The sequence below is a fragment of the Lichenostomus cassidix genome, chromosome 3 (genome assembly GCF_008360975.1).
Source record: "Lichenostomus cassidix isolate B80296 chromosome 3, HeHo_3.0, whole genome shotgun sequence".
Classification (NCBI taxonomy): Eukaryota; Metazoa; Chordata; class Aves; order Passeriformes; family Meliphagidae; genus Lichenostomus; species Lichenostomus cassidix.
This window is the reverse complement of record NC_139483.1, coordinates 1,180,353-1,201,506: the sequence shown is the minus strand read 5'-3', so window position 1 is coordinate 1,201,506 and position 21,154 is coordinate 1,180,353. Positions and strand designations below refer to the sequence as shown.

The window sequence follows — 21,154 nt, the reverse complement described above, 5'->3', positions numbered from 1 at the left end:
TACTTACATTTCAAAAAGATAAGAAAATACTAATATCCCTGAAGGCACTTACCTTCAACTTACAGAGATTTCCTGTTCCAACAAGATTAAAAATAGACCCTGATAAAATTATTCTTACCTCCATATCAGTCCTGAGTATAAGGTAAACTTCTCAGCACTCCATTTCAGCTGCCTGTGTAAAATGCCCTGTTTTGCATTCCTTTAATAAATGTGGATTACAGCACAGCTGAATGCAGGATCATAGCAATCATATTTCAGATAGAGTGCAGATTGATTTTCTAAAGTAGATAAAACCACTCCAGATCTCAAATGATGCATTTGAATAAGAATATAGGTGTTCTGTGTGCTCTTACTTTCCCTTGTAATAGGCAGGTCCTCAGTTTATATATATTAAAAAAAAGGCAATATTCTTCCTCCCTCCAGTTGACAGATAGTACAAAAAAACTGAAGGATTCACTTTGTTCAATAATGTGCTTTATGAATCTGCAAAGATGAGAGTGTTATGTATGTCACAGATACTTTGATCCAATTCTCCCTTTCTCTCCCTCAGGGCTTATTCAAATCAGAAGGATTAAACATATTTTAAAGCTATTTCTTTCACAAGCAAAAGAACCCTATATAGCAATAAAGTGTGTTGGTATTGCCTCCCCACAGACATTCCCAGAGGTATTACCAGATAAAATTAAAGTTTCTTTGTGTACAATGAAAGCAAAACATGAAATATTCTGGAACATATGCATATTTAAGAGAATAGCAAATGAAAGGCAACTGGCCTCTTACCTCTTCGTATCTATCAAACACAGCTCCATCTTGCAGAAAAGAGGGAACTGGCTTCTGCCAGTTAAATTCATAAGGTTTTGCCATGATTATGGAAGAAAAACCTGAAATGGAATGGAAAAGCACAGTTCAATTACTGTCCTTCAAAAGGAGTATTTCAAAGGCTGAGCAGGAAAAAAAAGACTTTTAGCTTTTCCTTTCACACAGAAGTACTAAGAAGTCACAGTGCATTCCAAATCAAGAGTTTTCCTCCAAGGAGTATTTTTGGTTTATATCTTTAAAATGAAAATTACTTATGAAGTGTGTATGTATGAACTTAATTATTTATTTGAAAAACCCTCACACTGTAACTTCTGGAATACAATGAGGCTGGGATTAACCCAGCTCTAGGTGACAGAATACCACAACCTGTAATGTAGACAAGTGCTTCTTTTTTTACTGGAAAACATCAAATGGTACAGAGACAGATTGTATTTTTCCTTAACATCCTAAACTGCATGCTAGGTAGGCAAAATACGTTTTTTGTTTCAAATTTAATTGCTATTAAGTAAAGTCCTGGGTATTTTCAGTTGTATTTTATCCATAACTGAAGATATGAATATTATATATGTAAAAATTCAAAGAGACAAAAACTGTTTAGCGGTATAGGGTATTAAATAAAGCTAGCTCGTTGTACTGTGCACTTCTGGCAAGAGAACAAATGTGTGCAAAACTGTTAATTTAGACTACAATACAGAAGTCATATTGTATGCACATTACAATAAAGATCAGTAAATTATCCAGTATCCTTTCCGATGCCTTGGTTCCTTCCAGGTTACGCTGCCTTAGACCAGACAAAGCCGCAACTTAATACTCTGAAACACTGAAGTTCATTTAATCTGCAGTGATTGCTCCTGCCTCCTAATGCTGTCTAGGACACAGAGTATCCTGATTATCCCTCTCTACGCTGGAGCAGAAGGAGGGGAATACCCTTGGCAGCAGCAAGACAAGCTAAGCCCAGTGCCGGATGTGAGGAATTGATTGTGAGAGATGGGATATGGAGGTGACAGCAGGACAGGGTCACAGCCTGAGCTCAGCCGTGCTGCCCCGCCTGCTCTCTTGGCACAGCACTCCCTGCCCACTGGTGATGTTCAGCCACTCCCGGCTGTCCCCAGGGGCACTGCAGGGGTTAAGTGGGACCAGCACTGCTCCTGCTCCACTGCAGCACAGTGTGCACAAGGCCCAGGGAAACCTGTCCAAGGGAGAATAAAGAGCCTTCATAAAACTCCAGGGAGAGCGTGATAGCCTGTGCAATCCATGCACACAGAAATGTCTTCTTTGACTGAATTTTAAACCCAGAGTAAATGCAAGTGCTTAAAAAAGTTTAAGAACTTTGTTGTATCCCCCTTCTCTGTCTTGTTTTCAATCACATAGAACAACTTCTAACAAGAAAAAGAATGAGAACAGAAGAACTGTTAGAAGACTCTGTCCAATGCTGGCTTTAAGAACAGTTATTTTGATAATTTTCTACTGAAAAAATAACCCTACTACTTAAAACATGCAAAGTACATTTTTGTGTTAACCCATCTCCTGCCTTTTTTTGGTAATTTTTACAGAAGTATCAAAAATATGTATCACATTTCCAAAGCCTTAGGAATTAGACAAATGAATTCATTATCTATAACAACAAAAAATACATTTTGAAAGTTATATATACATGTCACCACTAAGTGTTCACTTTCATTGAAAATAGGAGGAAAATTCAAAATAATAGATCTGTACTCTATAATTAAAAATAGGGTAAATTATATTTAAACTATTCATCTGTAGCCTTTTTCTCCCAATGAAGCGATGCTTTAAATAAAATAAATCATCTACATTCAATATCTTATCAAAAGCCCACTTTTCTTTTTGCCAGTCCTGTGCATTTGGCCCTTGACACTCTGTCAGCAAGGAATAATACCTAATTCATGAGGATTCCAAGATGTTTTGAGATCCTTTCAAAGACTGTGCCAATTATTTTGACTTTTATTATTTTTTTGAAAATACACCTATAATTCTCATGTCTCTTCCAGTTGAGATCAGCACAGAGCTGCTTTTCCCTCACTTCATGAAGGAAGCTGGATGACAGGACAGCCACCCTACTGCAGTAGCATGATGGGGTCATGTTCTTTACAACTCATGGGCTTCACACAGCAGCTCGGAACAATCACAACAAATTGGAAACCTGGTGGTTGTTCTTGGAGCAAAGAAAACTTAAAACATGCACACCTGAAGTGATAACCTCTCTATTTTGATGGCATGATTGTTGTTCTCCTGTCTATTTAAATGTCTTTTATTATCAGAATGTTCTCAAGAAGAAAAGTTCCTTCATAAACAGCAAGCAATTCATGCAGCAATAAATGCTCACCTCCTTGTGGGAAAAGCTGACACATTCTGTGCTAAAACATCAGAACTGTGGTGGCACTTATAAGACTGTGAATACTCCTCCACAGTGCCAAGCCCATATACATAGCTTTTACCCTTTTACACTGGCACTGAACCCACACAAACCCAGATTTAAAAACCCTCAAGCTCTGCAACTGCTCTAAACTCCCGTAAGACACATCCCAGGATGTGTAAGACACATCTAATGCTCCCTCCAGCACGTGGCACTCTGAAACTTGGATGTAAAGAGTGCTTGAGCAGACATTCAACTCCCAGAAAGACTCATTATTCTTAACACTACATACATGCACTTGGTTAGCTTGGCTGAGCTCATCATTCAGTCACAGACATGCAGCTCTGTAAAATCCCTCCTTCACAGGGGTCTCCTCCTTATCTGGCTACTCACACAGTCTGATGAACTTGTTACTTCATTGCTGAGAAATCAAATAGATGGAGCTCTTCAGTTATGGCTGCAATGCGCACTTTTCAAACCTTGGAGTCAGCCTGAGCCCTCTCCACTTTTCCAGCTGCCTCTCTGAAGTCAGGGGTCTGGAGCAGGACACAGAAACCCAGCACCACCCTCTGTCACAGGAACCAGGATTACAGCCTTTCATCTTATTTGCATAACCTCGCATTTAGCGGCAAGAAAACATCCCCGATTGCTCATAATTCATCAAGCAATCAACTTCTGTCTCGGGGACTCGAGCTCCTTGTTATTTACCACCTTCCCAGTCTCTTCTCTAGCTCTGCCCTCGCAGGTCACTTCAGTTTACAGATGAACTGAGACAGATGAAGTGTGAGGGAAAGACAGCTTGAGTACATGCAGCAAAGAGTCAGAGAAATTGTAACAAACAACATTTTTAAGCCGTGTGCTTTGGCAGCTGTGCAGAAGGTGAAGAAAATTCTCTCTGCCTTTAGAAAAGCTCTTTTCAGTCTCTCACATTTCTTTCACTCCTCTCAAAAAGCCAGTTTTTCTTAACCCTGTTAGCTTTTAAGATCACCGAAACAAACCGCAAAATATTCCCCTGTCACTCTTTGCACCTCTGGTAATGTTCATCAATTTTTTAGCAGTTCAAAGACAGTGAAAACCAAAACCTATCGCAGCTAGTGAACCCAAACAAACGTGACATTCTAGCATTCATATGCTAGCAAATATATGCAAGCATATATCCTCACTATCATGAGAATCAAGAATTACTCTCTTTAGAGAAATGTAGTAACAATGAAATGTGTGAAGATTCAGCTGGGAGAGATAGAAGGTTAAGGAACTAAATTTAAAGAGAGCAAACATTTAATTTCAAAACTTTTATACAGCCTTTAAAAACTGAAATTTAATCTTCATACTGACTTAAGAGTTCCAAAAGTGTAACAACTCCTCTGAATACATACCATTCACAAAAGAGAAAGAACACTCATATAAACACATCTCAGGACTTAATGACAAGGGAGAGGCAGGTGAAGTGCAGTAGTTAAATGCCTTTTGAGGTATCTCCCTTTCTTTCAACACTGATTTATGTCTTGAAGGCATGGTTTGGATCACATGGAATTCACCTGGAGTACCCAAAGAGTGAGGACAGAAAATTAACCATGTCCAGAATAGCATTAATTAACACAAAAGTCTTCCTCTTTTGTACGCTTGGCCATACTAAGCTAAATCTAGAGCGTGTGGACTACAAATCCTGTTTTTTTAATTCTTTGACCAAAAGAAGGACAAGGTGTGGCTCAACATGAGGAGGAAAGGATTCTGTTAATATGAAGGAGACAAATGTTTGGGGAAAGAGGTGATATTCTAAACTAATCCCCAGGGCTGGCTAGCATGATGGATAGGATACTCCTTGGATCTCATAAACATCCTGTCAATGTTGAGACGCTGCTGGAAAGGACAGCAGTGTTCCTTAGAGCTGACCCCCCCCAGTTTCAAACATAGAAACTCACCATTTCCGCAGTTTGCTTAGCCCTGAATATCGTGACCGGACTTGCAAATTTTTTTTTTTTAGTAATCATTATTTTTGGCTCTGGGATGAATCCCTGTTTGCTGAGTGAGAGGTGAGGAGGCTCCACTCTCTGTGTTTGCTACTTCAAACCTACCTCTCTGAATTACACCCCCTAAACCTGCCCCAGTTACTGCCTGTGTGGGTTTCAAGTGCAGCACCCACTCAACACTATGCTGAGTTTAGTAATCTTGCTCAGGAATACATCTTTTTTTTACAGATACAAGGAAGCAAATAAAAAATCCCAAAAAACAAATCTATTTCCCACTCTTTCCCCCCACCCTGAAATACATATAACCTTCACCACCACTCCTCTTTAGTAAACAAGATTATTTGTAACAAAGACAACCAGATCTAGATTAGCATACTTCTCTAACTTTTGGGGGTTTCTTTATGGAGCCCATCCCAGTCCAGCAAGAGCTGTGGACTAGAGTGAGAATCCAGCTGCCCAAGGCTAAACAGACAGTGCAGCACTGAAATTCTTATAAAAATATCTCTTTCATTTTTTAGCAAGGCTTTGAATTACTTTCATATACATATACTGTAATTGTTTCTAGAAACCTCAAGAAAAGTCAGATCTTCATGTATTTATTCTTCAATGTCAAATTCATTTGGTCAAAAAGGTACTGAGATTAACATAAGCAAAATGTGGAGACTGTTTTTTAAACATGACACCTTGGTTTCAACAGTAGAACTTAAAATTCAGAGTAAATTTTAAGAAAATAAAAGCCACTATAGTGTGAATCCCACGTGAAAAATATCAGGGAGAGCCACACTGCTGAATTTCTGTGGTATCCACACTATACTATAAAACACTTCCAAGGTTTCACAGCTCTTCAGGCTCATCCATAGTCAAATTTTGCTGGTTTGTTGGTTTTTTTCCATTTCTAAAAGAGTAATTTTTCAGCAGGCTATTTTTAAATGCAGTATTCCCACAGCTAATGCAAGCAACTTAAAACAATTCTCCCCGAAGCAAGGCCCAGGAACAACAACAGACGTACAACAGAGCTCAGGCACCTGAGCATGTATCGTCTAGCACTGGTCTCAATTTCCATTTTGTCTCATTTGCCATTTCGTTTTAATTGCTGGAAAGCACTGGCATGCAGGGGCAGCTAAAGGGTTTGACCAAAACAAGAAGTGGCCTGTTCTGAACCAGCTCTAGAGCTTTTTCCCCAGTTCGGTGAGGCTGCCCACAGCAGAGCTCAGAAAGGAGTACCTGCTCAGGTCCCAGCTGTGCCTCAGTCACCTCCTCTGATGACAGCCACTATTTCTAACAAGTAGAATTCCCAGGATAAAACACAGGATTCAAGTAGCACATCCCAGCTTCCTCACAATTTTTTTCTTTTTGTCCTAGGGGCTTCCTGGTTAGTTCATATCTAGAGTTTTTCCCAGTCTTCCCATTCATTTGAAAACTCTCATTTTTTGACATAAGTGCTTCCCACCCATCATTTTAAGGGGGAGAGCATTTGCCTGCATGAGGAGTGAATGGTGTGTAAAGAGACGTGCTGGTTTTCTCAATAATCTTACTCTGGTATATTTGCAACAAGACTATGTTCTGTAGTTTAGAAATATCTTTAAATCAAGCCATTATGGAAAGCTTCTCAGATTATTCACTCAGGCCTAATTCCTCACAAATTTCTAAATGACAGACATTTATAGTCCAAAGAAGGCAAATTATTTCTATGCTCAGCAGCAACACAGAGCCACTGGAGCAGAATTTCCCTTTTGAATGGATCTGAATTGATCATCAAAGTCATCACACAATTTTGATAGGCCTGGGATCACTCCTTCTGTGCCACCATTGTAAACCAACTTTATTAGCATCACTTGCCAACCAAAATGAGCCTTGAGATAGGTGCCACTTAAAATGCCTGGAAAAACAAAAGTAACTTGGCAATTTCAACACCAAAGTGCTCAAAATAAGACGGTAAAATTGTACTCAATCTCAAAGAAACTCCTAAAGCAATCAGAGAATCTGTACGTATTCCTAGAAAAAAAGTATGACTTGAAGAGTGAGCCAAAATGCAGAGCTGTCATAACTGGAAGCTACAAAAAACTTCAGTGTTAAAAAATAATAAACCATACATCCAAAACTACAAACTTCACTGAAAAAGTAAAGTTGTTTTTACCATTTTTCTTCCCTTCTGGTGACAGAAAATTTGGTGTTTACATTCTTGATTTTGTAACAGCAAAGCTGAAAGGCACAGATCTTCCCAAGGGATTATTTAAGGAAGGAAAGTACTCATAATTCTGTGAATTGTACAGAGAATTAAGCAACCTGACTCACTAAAAAACAGTAAATGACAATTTATTTTCACTTATACATATTATTCAGTATGCATCTAACAGTAATATTTTGCTTTTGATCTGTCAAGGGAACTTCATTACATAATGTGATGATGTGATGAGGAACTTTCCCCTAGAACCTTCCCTGTTTTGTCTCATAATAAACAATAATCAATATTTTGTCTCAATAATAAAAATGAACCATATAAAACATTAAGTTGCCTAAAAATATGAAAGATGCTACATTTTTATCTTTAGTCAAGCAGAAGTCTTAGAGGTGTTCAAGATTTATTTAGTATAATGCCAAGTGTCCCATTTCCTGGAAGCCATCTCGTCCCCAGGTAGGAGTAGAGAACAAATTGGACTTTGATGAAAACAATGGTTTGTGCAATAGTTGCCAAGATCCTTTCTGAATTGCTATGTGATAGATGTATACAATGGATCTTGATTTAACCAGCAGTGACTTTTATTAAGTTTAATTACTGCTCTCTGTGGCTTTCAATAGAAGGCAGTGTTAAAGCAAAGGCTCCCTTATGGAATAATAAAACAAACAAAAAACAAACAAACAAACAAACAAACAAAAAACCACATAGCACTTGTAAAACAACTCAAGTATTTTCTGATTTACTGAAGGCCAGACTCTCTCTTTAGAGTTCTGTACACTCTGATACCTTGTATCATTACAGCATTGAGCCCAGAAAGAATGGGATTTGGCAGATTTATTAAAAAACCAAGTTTTCAATATGGTCTTTGGAGAATTAATACCAGACTTAATTTCTATTGTTGTTTTATCTGCTGCTGACAGGTAAGTCAGTGAGTAGTGTTACTCACTTTGCAGTACACCTGCACAAAGTATTTGTGCCAATTATTTGAATTAAAATCATGGGCAGTTTTGACATTTAGAACTCCAGTTTCCTCTTTTTAGCTTCTTTCTGGAGCTTTGTACTCTAAAAGATCTTAGCAGAAGTGGCTCCTGTATTTTAATGTGATAGGAAGACATAAATAAATGTTTGAAATTAAAATCCTAAGAAGAGTTCAGGTGGAAGTACAGATAAACAACAACCTTAAGTGAGTACCACTTGTGTAACAAATCCAAGAGTTTGGGGATCCAAGGACATAAAATAACTGCAAGATTCTAAGACTGAATTATTAACTACAAATATAATGAAAACAAACTTCCAAACTACATTAATATCAGCAGCCTTTCATTATTAAGTGCAAGGAAAAGTTTTGGAAAGAACACCTCAAACAAAAATAAAACAAATTACAACTATCAGCTGTTCTGTGGCCACATCCTGAGGACACAGTTGTCTGTTTCCAAACAGTGACACAGACTCAGACTTTGGATTAATAAAACACAATGAAATTTTAAGATCATATTTTTGTAATAACTTCTAAATCCCTGCCTTTTTGAAATAATCCCTCCTATGGTCAGGTACTTTAGTTAAAACCAAACTTTATTAAAGTTGGACATGATTTAATAGGATCTTTTTCAAAATATACAGATATATTAAAAACTAATAAGCTGTGAGGAACATAGATGTTACTTTAAAATCTAAAATTAGGAAAATGGCATTATAATTTGCTGATTTTCTAGCTGATTTCTGAGAAAACGAGGGTGACCCACATTGCTGGCCTAAACTTTCAGACAAAGCTAAGGTGATCCTTGGCAATTGTTCCAGCAATCTAAAATGCATTAATATCAAAAAGCTGCATTCATTATTTGACAGTTGGCAGTGTGTTAGAAGTAGGTATTCGCTGAAAGTTTAAACTAATTACAATTTTCTTGGTACCCTGGACAAAGCCTATGAACTACAGTCACCATGGAAATGCACGGGGGGGGGGTTATACTTTTAAAATTGTCATTGTGCAGTTTAACCCATGACATTGGAAAGAAGATTTTGGTATCTATCTCAGAAGATGTAATGCTGCTCAGATTCCATCTCAGCAGCACCATTCCACACTAGATATGGAGGGGTTTGCATTCCCTTCTTTAAACTGGAGAAGATAATATGGAATAAAAATCAAGAAAAATAGACCTGGCATCTGCACTTGATCCCTCCCTCCCTCCCTCCCTCAACGCAACAGCCTGTTTGTTTTCATCTCCCTTTATCATCACCACTGAATCAAGTCTCAAAGGTAGGGGAATGCAGGCTGAGCATTCTCAGCTGCTTGGAATGGAAATTATTCATCACCCTTCTGCCCAGGCCAGCAGCAAATCCAAACCCTGGGTAGGAGATATTTCTAGGTGCAGCCTTTTTTTCCTGCTCAGTTCTGTGACAGACCCAGGCTCAAGCTTAGCAGCAGAGCTGTGAGCTGCCCTTGCTGAAGTGTGGCTGGAGCAGACTGCAGCTCCCCATGGAGATTTTACTTGGCTGGTTTAATTTTATTTTTCTGCCTAGCTTTCAAGTTCACAGCAAAAAAAAAATCTCCCAGTCAGTATCAGGAAAAGAACCTACGTGGTACTCACAGAGTGCACTTCAACACTCCTGTGCAAAAAGCCTAGCTGTGAATTAGAATGACATTTAATGGATGGGGGAATATAGTAATAATAACTGGCTGGCCTAAACACTATTGTAGGGATTCAACTTGTCTATTTTTCTCACCCCCAGTCACTCTGCCTGTTATATGCAAAACCAACAGCCATCATCCATTGCTCAGGAAAAACACATCCCCGTTGGGGTAGGGAGGAATCAAGGGATCCAGGTTAGAGTTGGTGGTGACAGACAGCTCTGGAGTCCTGGATGGACATTTTGCTATTTCCTATTTCCCTCTTCCTCCATCTAAAGAATGAGGTTAGCAAGACTTGTCTTAATTACACACTTAGTGATGCTAAGTACACCTTTCATCACCAATAACATCCAATGTTAACTCATTAACAAACTGGACATTTTGCTGATGATAAGATAGCCCGGGTTCTAAACACAGTGTATCACAACTAGGCAAGGCTAAAAATAAACTGCTGCCTGTAATTTGGAAACCCACAAGCCCTCTTTCTAGCAGGACAAATACGGACAGCCATGTTGGAGATACACCAGGTTGTCACTCATTTATAGCTTTAATTTCGTAAAGAAGCAAGAGGAAAAGCAACTGGTTCTAAACTTTTAGTTATTATTCCTTCATTATGGAAGGTAGGTGGCAGAGTAAACATTTCTTGTCAATTTGTTTCAGCCACATTTCTTTTTAAAGGGTTGTTGTGCCACTGCCCAGAAGCTGTGAAAACAATAAGAAAGATTGTACAGATAACAGGACCAAGCATGAAGAAAAAATATCCCAACTCCTTTATCTGGTAAGTTCACAGTTAACCACAAGCAGAAGATGGGAATGCATAAAACATGGCATCACAGTCTCTTTCACTAATCCCTGCCTCAGAGAACTCGTGCAATCTGCATATTCATTTCTACTAATCAAATATTAAAACAGCTCTCTTGACATTGTGCTCTGTTTCCTGTCACAGCAGTCGCTATCCAACTGGCAGCTATTGTCTCTTTGGGGTAAAGGGAGGCTGCCTGACACTACCCAGAAGTTTATCTGATAAAACAGTTCAGAGTGCTAATATAGTCATTATTGAGGCATTCAGCTGTTTATATTACTTGAGAACAGCACCCCTAAAATGTCGCTCTGGATATTAATGCGCGGCTTGTTTGAGAAATGGGGTAAAACCAGGCATGTCAGCTATTAAAGACAGGGGTGGGAGAGTGTTCCAAGCCAGCAAGCTCTCCAAATCCTCCTACTGGATGCTTTTTGGCTTGTTCAACTATTCATAATATATATATGAAATTTCTGAAGGAAAGGCATCTCAATTTTTGATTGCTCCAAGTGGATGATTTGACACAGTATTCCTGAAGGGATAAAAATAAAAGCGTTGGTATGTAACCTATTTGTCCAGTATGGAGACGAAAAGGAGAGCCAGTCTGCCAGTCAGGAGTGCTGGTATGGCCTGCTGGCCTACACAGCCCATTTGGAACACTTCTCTGACAGCTCCTAATAAACAGCAGGATTTACAGCATGCTGAGAACTTCCATTTATTCAGATTTTTTCTGGACCAACTGGCGACACCAGAGTCAGGGGACTCACCTTCTGTGAATTTTTAACTTTAAGATATCATTTCAGTGTCAAGCACCAGGAATTGAGAGGAGGAGCTGATACCTCTCTGAGCTCCCCCTCATCACTGTTCTTTCTTGTCCCCTGCTGCTGTGACCCCCACTTCTGCTGAGGAGGAAAGGGAAACTCATAGCACAAGCAGAGGATGCCTTTGCCCTCACAGGTACTTGTGGAACACAAGGCAGGGAGACCAGCGGCATTTCCTCCTCTCTCCCTGGAAAAGTGACAGCCTGCATATCATGTTGGAGGACATTCATGACTCCAGACAACCATCAGGGCAGAAAAGTGAAACGGATGTGTGGGGAAGACCACACAAATTGAAAAGAGGAGGAAGGAACTAACAACAGGAAAAAACACAGGAAGCACGGATGGGGTGTCTGGCACTGATGTGGGCTGAGACAGCATGACAAAGTGCCTGAGCAGGCCAACAGCTAAAATGAAAAGGGAAGATGGCCACATTTTCACCATGCTAGAAAAGAACAGCAGATAGTTTAGGAAAGCTGAAATGGAAATTATTTGGGATAGCACAGGCAAGGCTATTTTTAGAGATTATTCCAAGCATGAAGCTGGGTTACTGCAATATGGCTGGAAGGGAAGGAACTGGATGGAACATACACTAAGAAAGACCAACGAAACAAAACAAAACAAAACAAAACAAAAAACAAAACAAAAACCGCTGGTGTCTTTGTGTGGGGGTGAAAAAGAGAGAAGTGGTAAGAACACTGCCAACATTCCAGGAGAGAGCAGAGAGAGGTCATTTATTGGGACAGCTCTGGAGGAGGGATGGCAGGGCTCCTGGATGTGAGGAGTTCAGTATTGCTCCGTGCTGCAGACAGACCAAGGGATGGATGGAGAAAAAGCCTGGAAAGGTGAAAGAATTGATTCTAGACAAGAGGGTGGAGGTTAAAGAAAGAGCAGGCTGTTTGGGAGACATCAAATGCAGTGGGAATCAAGAGATACAACCAGTTACATAATAAAAATTGACAAAGGGACCCTCACATAGACAGAAAGAAAATGTTTTGCCATTTGCACTGGCTGGATGAACTGAAGTGTTCTCAAGTGGTCCTTAACTACAGCTGCCACCATCCACTCTGGCCTCCTACAGCTCAGTGACAAGTGGCACACACACTCAGGAAAGGCAGGGCCCATCAAAATAAAGAGCAGTGTCACACTCAAAGCACAGCAGACCCTGTAGAAAGTGAAGGTAACATTTTTGCATGTCTAAAACCAGCTTTGACTTCATCACTGCTAAGCATTTCCAACATAATAATTACCATTGCAAAGAATAAATACTTGAGCCCAACAGGCTTTTCCCATAAGAAAACTGGTCAGCTAGTTCAGACTGCTTTTTTTTTCCTGACACATACCTATTAAATGCTTCAGACTGTTTAATGTGATAAAAATGTCTAGACTGGTTTTTGACTGAAAGCTTAAGGAAGAGTGTTCTTTGCCCTTGGCTAGCAAACCTCTTGTAAGCTCAATGATGTAAATGCTGTCCTTCTGCAACCCACACTTGCTGCATACATCCACCAATAAATCCACTTCAGGCATCTTCAAAAATCTGAGAGATTTGAGAGACCAGCCCAGGGAAATGTGAAGCATATAGGTACAATATAGTATTTATGTAAACATGGTGTTTCTTTGCAAGGAAAAATCTGGGGTTTCTGAACAAAGTACAGGCATTGCTGAGGAGAAGATGACAGAGCACTTCTCACAGCCCAGTTAACAAAAAATCCAAAAAAACCCCAAAAATGTTCTGCTGAAATTGATGAAGAGCAAAACACTCTGCTAAAGCAGGCAGCAAAGGTAGAGGTTTAGGCAAGAAACCCCAATGGGCCCATAAGAAAAAGCAGTGCCACGTGTGGATCAGTATACTCAATGCTTTGTGGTCCCGAGCTGCCCTCAGTCTCCAGCAGCTGTTTATTTTTGTATAACAAAATTTCGAACATAATTACAATCACTCTAAACTTAGATGCGAGTACACAGTTTATACTAAAAATACCTCTGGCAGTGAAATTACCCAGCTCAACTCGTCCACACCCTCCAGCCCTTTCTTTTTAGGGGCTGTAAATCTGCATCTGTGGAGGGGGCTGTGGTCAAGGAACAGGTGCAGCTGATTCTTATCAGCATGCATGACTTGCATGCTAGAAAATCAGCTCCATACCATGGAAAAAGCCTCAGAAGAAACACTATCCCTGCACATCCCTCATTGTGGCTGACTCCCATAGGAAATAAAACTTGCCAAAAGAATTAATGGAAAACATGATGTGACAGGAACATCACTCTGGCCCGGTCACAACTGGATTGTCAAATCATGTATCAAAGTCACACTTCCCATCTTCTTGTACCCTATGTGTTCCCAGACCAGTGCTAACATCCTGAGGATAATTTTTTGTTTAAAATACTCTTAATCCCCCTCGAAGACTCTAATTAACTCTTGTTCTTTGTGATTGGACAACAATGTGCGCTGCCAATCAAAGGAGTTGGAAAAAGAAACAACTGAGTGCACTCTTCGGGAAAATAACTCAGGGCTCGGGAATATCTATGGGAAGGTTGTGTCAAGGGAGGAAAATGGCAGTTTTTCCGCATCAGAAAACTGTGGGCAAAAGGATTTGTACAATACAGGTACGGACCCACCACTGCGCATTTCTGGTTTCCATTCTCCTTAAGATACCCTTTTTCCTGAGCAAGTCAGAATATTCCCCTCTGTTAAAAGCAAGAATGTGGTTTTTCAGCATCACCAGGGAAAGTAATTTTATTGGTTTTGGAGCACTTGGATACAATACAGCTACACTGTACAATGGAGAGCAGACCAAGCAAGATGTCAATGTCTAAAATTAATCTTCTGTGAAATAACTATGTGTACAAGTTGAAAGCTTGCACCAGGGAGGTTGCACGCTGTGGGTTTGTTGTTTACTCGCTTTCTTAAATATTAATATAGGGTTTAGACCAAGAAATCTTTCCTTTTGTCAGCACACTCTCCTGCAATCTTGGTTTGTGTACAGTCCTCATCCATGTCAGAGGGTGTTTTGCGCAGTCATGGCACAGCTGAATTAAAGCCCTGCTTTGCTCCACATAAGCTTGTGTTCTTTGGGCATCTGAGTGAAATGGCACATGGAGGGAAAAGGGACTAGGCCCAGCTGGTGTTTCTCTGGAAAGCCCCTTGCCATGCCCAGGAACACCAAGAGTGGTCTGCAAGTTTTTTAAGCTGAGCAGCTGGCAGCAGCCTCCTGAAGGCAGGCAACCAGGCTGTGCTTACTGGGATACCAGGTTGTTGGCAAGGCTTTTTTGGATGGGGGCTAAAAGCAGCACAGGGAATGGAGAGGCTACTGCTTCCCCTGAAACAGAAATGGCTGGCATGAAAACAGAACAGATTTCATAGTTACAGCTTTCCCTTCCTAAATTGTATTTCTACAGTTTTCTCCAAAATCTCAACAGCAAAGGCTTGGTAATGGTTAATCAACAGCACTGCTCATTGCCATTTGCAAACTTACACGTGTAAAGATTTGTGTGTGAGAAAGGGTGAACTAACTGCGCCCACGCCTGAGTGTTCTTGATTAATCACATTAAAGCCATAGATGAGCTTTGCAAAAAGCAGGCAGGGCAGTGGGCACCAGTGTCCCCAAGAGCTAGCGGTGTGTGCAGGAGACAAGCCCTTCTCAGGGGTAACCAGAGCCACCTCACTGCAGACACCGCGGGAAAGTGCAGCACCCAGCTGCTTGCTCAGAGAGCCAGTGAACTGAGCTCCTTTGCAGCCATCACTGCAAAGGGAGAGAAAAGGAGCCAATCCAACTCTCTTGCACCGAAAAGAGCAGTCCTAACCCTTTGCTTCTGCCTCCTTTGTGATGATGCCTTTCCTGCTAGCCTGAGTGATCCACCTCAACCAGGTCACAGCTGGTGGAAAGCTCTTGTGATTTTCTGCTGGCTCTGTGCAGTGACCAGGTCACACAGGAGTCACATTGTGAGCAGCACAAAGGACACACTGCAGCACTGGCGGAGAGGAGCAAGAGCACCAATATCTGGTGGCAGCAAACTGCATCTCACACACACTACTGAGAAAGACCACTGGATTTTGAAAACTGTCTGACTTTGAGTAGAATTTCTCTCAGCTTTGATACTATGCAGCCCATTCTGCCAGGACTGTTGGTAAATCTCCCCATCCTAAAGCAAGTTTGCCACTTCTTAAATTTTACAACATAGTGAAAACTTGGCTTTAAGACCTGGTTACAAAGCCAGTCAGGAACTTGCCCAATGCAATGTTAAATAGCAAACCCACAGCCAACAGCTACCATAGCTGGTAAATTGAAACATTTTCAAGAGCGTATTTATTTTTTTATTAATAAATCCCATGATTTATTAATAAATTGAACACAAACGGATAGAACTATTAAGCAGAACAAAGATGGAAAAAAATTATTCTTCATTTTTGAAGTTGTGGTTAAAGAACAACCTGATCGTAAAGTTCAGGATGGCAATACTTGAAAATCAGGTTGAATACAAGATCCTGCAGGTGCTGTATGTGATAAGCAGGGAAACCATGCTTTTCATTGCAAATCCAAATTCCCACACAAGATAAGGAGGAATAAGTTACTCAGGCAAACCTATCACTGTGGCAGAACTATCAGATCTAGGAAACAAAGGCTGCTCTTTTCAAGCGGTGTAACAGGCGGTACTCCATTACAATTAAAGAAATCAAACTTCCTTTTGCTTTCAGACCTGGGCCTGACAGGCACAAGATAACATTATCTCTATCCAAACCTGCCTTTCTCAGTTGTGGCTGTGTTTTGGAGCAGAAGTATGAAACCAGGAAAGAAACCAGGTTGATACACCGAGATAAAAACTACCAGATCCAAAGCTAACAAAAAGGCAAAATTATAAATAAGAGCTCCAGCCATGCTCCCTGAACCCCTCGGACTGCATATGCCACAAACTGAACTTGAGTTCCATCAGGTAATTCTGTCAGCAATACTAGACTGCAGAGCAAAGCCACCCACACTGCAATCACATCTGCAGCTGGGATCAAGGCATGCCCTTGCCAACCTGCTTTAAAGATGACATGCTCTAAGACCTGTGTACTCAATATTGTTTACAAAAATATTCTTTAAAATAATCATCTTTAAAATTTCCGTCAATGTTTTAAACAAGAAAACAAAAAAATGCATACAAATTGTTTGTTTGGTTTGTTTTTCATACACTGGTATTAACAGACATCCCTTTTTTCCTGCATCAAGTGTATAGAGAATTCTTGGAGAATGTGATGCCTCAATTCACCATTCTGTTCACACACAAAAATACTCTGGCATGAGTTAAATGATGTTTCCAACTGGAACGAGGCAGTTCCCGAGTGCCAACACTGGTCAAAGACCAGGCATACGAGATCCATGGGCTGCAGCTCAGGAATGTTTTGTTCAAGCCCTCAGTGGGCACGTTTCTGCTGTGCAGATGTGCAAGTCAGCTCTGAACTGGCTGTGTTTTACCTGCTTTCTGGGCTGTCACAACCACCTTCCTGTGCTAGCTGATTTAGTCATCTCCTCATCCGCACACAGCCCCCTGTTACTACAGCTAGGCTGCTTCCAGCTCATTTACAGTGCTTGCCAGGGATCCTGGGACTTTCCACCCATTATGGTATGTAGGGCAGCCATACCTTCTGCTGCAACACTCGTGTGAATGCTGCTTCACAGTGCTTCACCCAAAACAGGTTGGCTGAAAGCCTTAAAATATCACAAAGAAGTCTCTGAAGCAATCAGAGATGATTTTAGACTGCAGTAATATATTCCAAGGCTCTCCCATAACATTTGTATTTGTTCAGAATAACAGCCTGCAGATACTGGAACCTCCATAAATCACTCTGTACGAGCAGTGCTGCTGTAATACTGATTATGTGTTGTGAAAATGAGTAGCTGCTCCTGCATAACATAGCAAGACACTGAAAACACAGCTCTCTGATAGATTTCTTTCTATCAACTATCAGCATCTCCAGGCAGGTGCACTGCCAGGTAAGATTACTACAGCCAAAGCATGGGTGAAATCCAAACCCCAGCCTTGTACTCCAGCCTTTCAAATTGAAAGTTTTCTTCAATAAATCCATTGTCTAAGGATTAAGTTGAAGCTGAAACTCAGGAAACTGAAGCAAATTGAATCAGGGAAAATAGGCATTTTCCCCCACTGACTTTGACATGCGCTCAGGTTACATACCACTGCTTAGCCAGGACCCAAGAGAACCCCACAAGAATTTGCAAGCAATGCTTCAATGTAATAAATACACTGGCTGGAGTCAAGTGACCCATCTTAAGAGCACCTTGAATTGCACATCAAAGCTATTTTGTTCTTTTTCTGTACAGGACATAAACAAACCGTAATAAATGGTGACAGTCAACATCCAGAGATGACATAAAACTGCTCTGTCCCCTTCAGGGAAGAGCCCAGTGTGTCTGTTGTAAACAATGGGAAAGAGAAGTGGGATGGTGGGACATCTGGAAGATGCAAAGGATGCAAGTTCCAGGCATTCTGCGGGCAGAGGATCAACCAGTGCCACGCTGTGTGAGAAGCACAGGTTCATCACAATTTTCACAACATTTCTTATTTCTCTCAAAGCACTTGAGAGAATATGATTAAACAAGAATCTCTGCATCCATCTTCCACACAGAATCACGGAATCCATTCTCTTGGAAAACATCTCTGGGATTATCAAGTCCAACCTTTGACTGGACACCACAGTGTCAACCAGACCATGACACTGAGTGCCACATCAAGTTTTTAATTAAACACCCCCAGGGACAGTGATTCCATCACCTCCCTGGACAGCCTATTCCAGTGTCTACTCATTCTTTCTGTGAAGAAATTTCTCCTCATGTCCAACCTGAACCTCCCCTGGTGCAGCTTGAGACATACAAATAAAACTTAGAAACGTAACTCAGTTGTCTCTCTAACATCATTAGGACTGGAGACAAATAAATGAATGCAAACATACAGTATTTAGTTGCTCCTTTTGGATACTCCTTGGGCATTCAGTGTGAAGAGTTTTGGGGAGCCCTGGCTGCAGGAAGGGTTTGAAGCTGTGGCAGGAACAGACAGTTCTCATCAGTGTAATGTACTCAGAGGCACCTTATGTGTCTCAAGTGATACAAACCACCTGAAGCACCAGCAGAATTGTCTCTTATTCATCTTCTGCTGGAGAAGGATGGAAAAAGAGGTGCTAGCCAAACATTTGAGATGGCTGCAGAATGAATCTCACAGAAGACAGCTTACAGGTTAAAAAATAAAAATATTAAAACATAGAGATCTACTCAGAAGGACAGAGAGATGCTGTATCCAGAACCACTAAGCTGGGGAATCTTTAGGTTAACATTAGCCAATACCATTTGTTTGACATTGAATATTTTGCTCGACTCTTAATTATACACCATTTCTAGAGGTCTTTGCACTGCTTTAATACAAATATTTTTAAAATAGCATTCTGATGCTGAACAAAAGTATGATTAAAAAACATAGTTTTAAAAGGTCACAGAAACTGCAAACTCAGTTTGCAGTGGACATATACCACGATGGAGAACCAGCTGATCTGGTCTTACTTGATTTTCCTTCCAGGGCAGTCTCACCTACTTAAGGAATTGGAATTTATGTTCTACTAGCAAGTCTTTCTAAATTGCATTGCCTGTTTTGTGTAGGATGAATGCAACAGAACACTATCGCAAAACATACAGAACCTAGAGATTCAATTTCTGCTAACTACAGCCATGGGGGCTGTTTTCTTGCGCATAACTAACAGTCAAGAGGATGCAACAGGTACAGATATTGCTAATGCTGATATTAACCACCTAAATAGGCAGAAAAACAGAGGAGCAGTGAGGAACACAGGTGGAATTGACCAAAATGGAGAGTACTTAAGAAAGGTTTATGTGCATTGTGGACATCAGAACAGAAAGCAGGGAGGAAAATGAAAGCCAACTTGTTTCATTTCCCATTCCTGTGTAAGAAACATAACATTCTTCTGCTTCATAGCAATGCATAGTGACAAAATCTACACTTAAGTATTGTGTTATTTCTTGAAAAAACACAGAATAGGTTTCTGATGGGCAGACAATGGCAGAAAGGGGTAAAGCAAAAAAAAAAAAAAAATCAAATCCCAAAACTAAATCGAAGAGAAAATACTAGACAGCATTAAGGACTTCAAAAACATTTTCTCCACTGAAATCTTATAATAAATAGCACCATTTTACCTTCTTCACACACTGCTAATCTTATTTTTCTTTAATATATGCTGACATACAGCTAAACAGGGTTGTGAAGTTAAAATTTACATATACATGTGGAGGAACCAACAATCTTGAATTAAAAGAGCACTGTTTGATATTTTCACCTTAATTTCTGCCATATTCAACATACATTCAACCCTTCCTTTAAAAAAACCAAATCACTAGGAAGAGGTAGAAGGGCAAAATTCCTCTTTACATCTCTTTGGGATTAGCAAATCAAATTCTAGTACAGTAATACACTTGGCTGTACACAGCATTGTTTATCAGATGGTTGGAAAGCTCCCCAGAAAAACAGACCCCTCTAACAGACAAGGAAAAGGCTATGAATGACAGAAAACAGAGATGACCTAAGAGAATAATTGCATTTCTTACTCTCCAGATGTGCAGCGGTATTAATTTTACATATAAAAGGTCAATTTTCACCAGAACATCTAATCTGACATCATTGCACAATGACTGCATTTCTGCTTTAACATCCCAACTGGGTGGGATGGGAGAAGTTTGCTCAGTTGGACGGACACAGCTGCTCCAAGCCCAGGTTTGAAAGCCATGGACACTCCACAGGAGCAGGGGCATATAATGATAAAACACTTAGTGAAGTGGCCAGAAACAGCTGTGAGACTCAGCTAACTCACACCTTTCTGTGAACTCCAGAGAATCATTTCAATGTTTAAATGTTTAAATACACTTGCAAACCTGGTCTGAGTAATGTGTGAAGTCAAAGCACAGCTCAGTCCCCCAAAGTCTAATTCTGCTGAAGGCATTTTCTCCCTGGGGACAAAACTCTAACTGCATCTCCCAGTCCACTCCTCTGAACATCACAAATGTTCACTCATAATTTTCCTGTGATTTTTTACTTGTTTATAAGGTCACCTTTCTGATAGCCACAGAGTCACATGTAGCTACTGTCACAGTAGCTATCAAATTATTCCAGGTCAGCCTGGAAGCTCATTCCAGGTATAACACAACACATTATTGCTTCTTGTCATCACGGGATTTATCCCAATCTCTGTTGAGATTTATACCCACAGAAGTCTCTAACAGATTTCCATTGCCACACAAGCTAATGATGAAATAAGCACCCTGCTTCTATTACATGTTGGTGCTCCTCAATTCTAGCTGGCAATATTTCTAATAGTCATTACTAATAATCAAGCCAAAGTAAAATTCATCACCTCATCATGTAGTATGTGTAGGATTTTCAGTTAATTTGCAGGGTTTTTGTTCTTTTTCCATGCTTTGAATATGCTTGGATCCAAAGCCATTTTCCTGAGGTACATTCCAAATATTCACAAACTAAGTGCTGCAGAGGAATCTGCAATTTATAATAAGACT

The 21,154-nt window shown here is 40.3% G+C and overlaps 1 protein-coding gene across 13 annotated transcripts in view; it reads right to left on the bottom strand.

The window, feature by feature from the left end:
• Positions 1-21,154, bottom strand: part of PLCB4 (phospholipase C beta 4) — a 185,525-nt gene that overhangs the window by 82,536 nt on the left and 81,835 nt on the right. For 12 of the 13 annotated variants that reach the window (XM_085053980.1, XM_085053984.1, XM_085053977.1 and 9 more), the window contains one exon: positions 781-881. In XM_085053980.1, coding sequence (XP_084910106.1) covers positions 781-864 — 84 coding nt within the window. In that variant the 5' untranslated portion in view covers positions 865-881. Of the gene's footprint in view, positions 1-780; positions 882-3,589; positions 3,609-21,154 lie in introns of those variants that run through there. The other variant, XM_085053987.1, reaches the window with a different exon arrangement.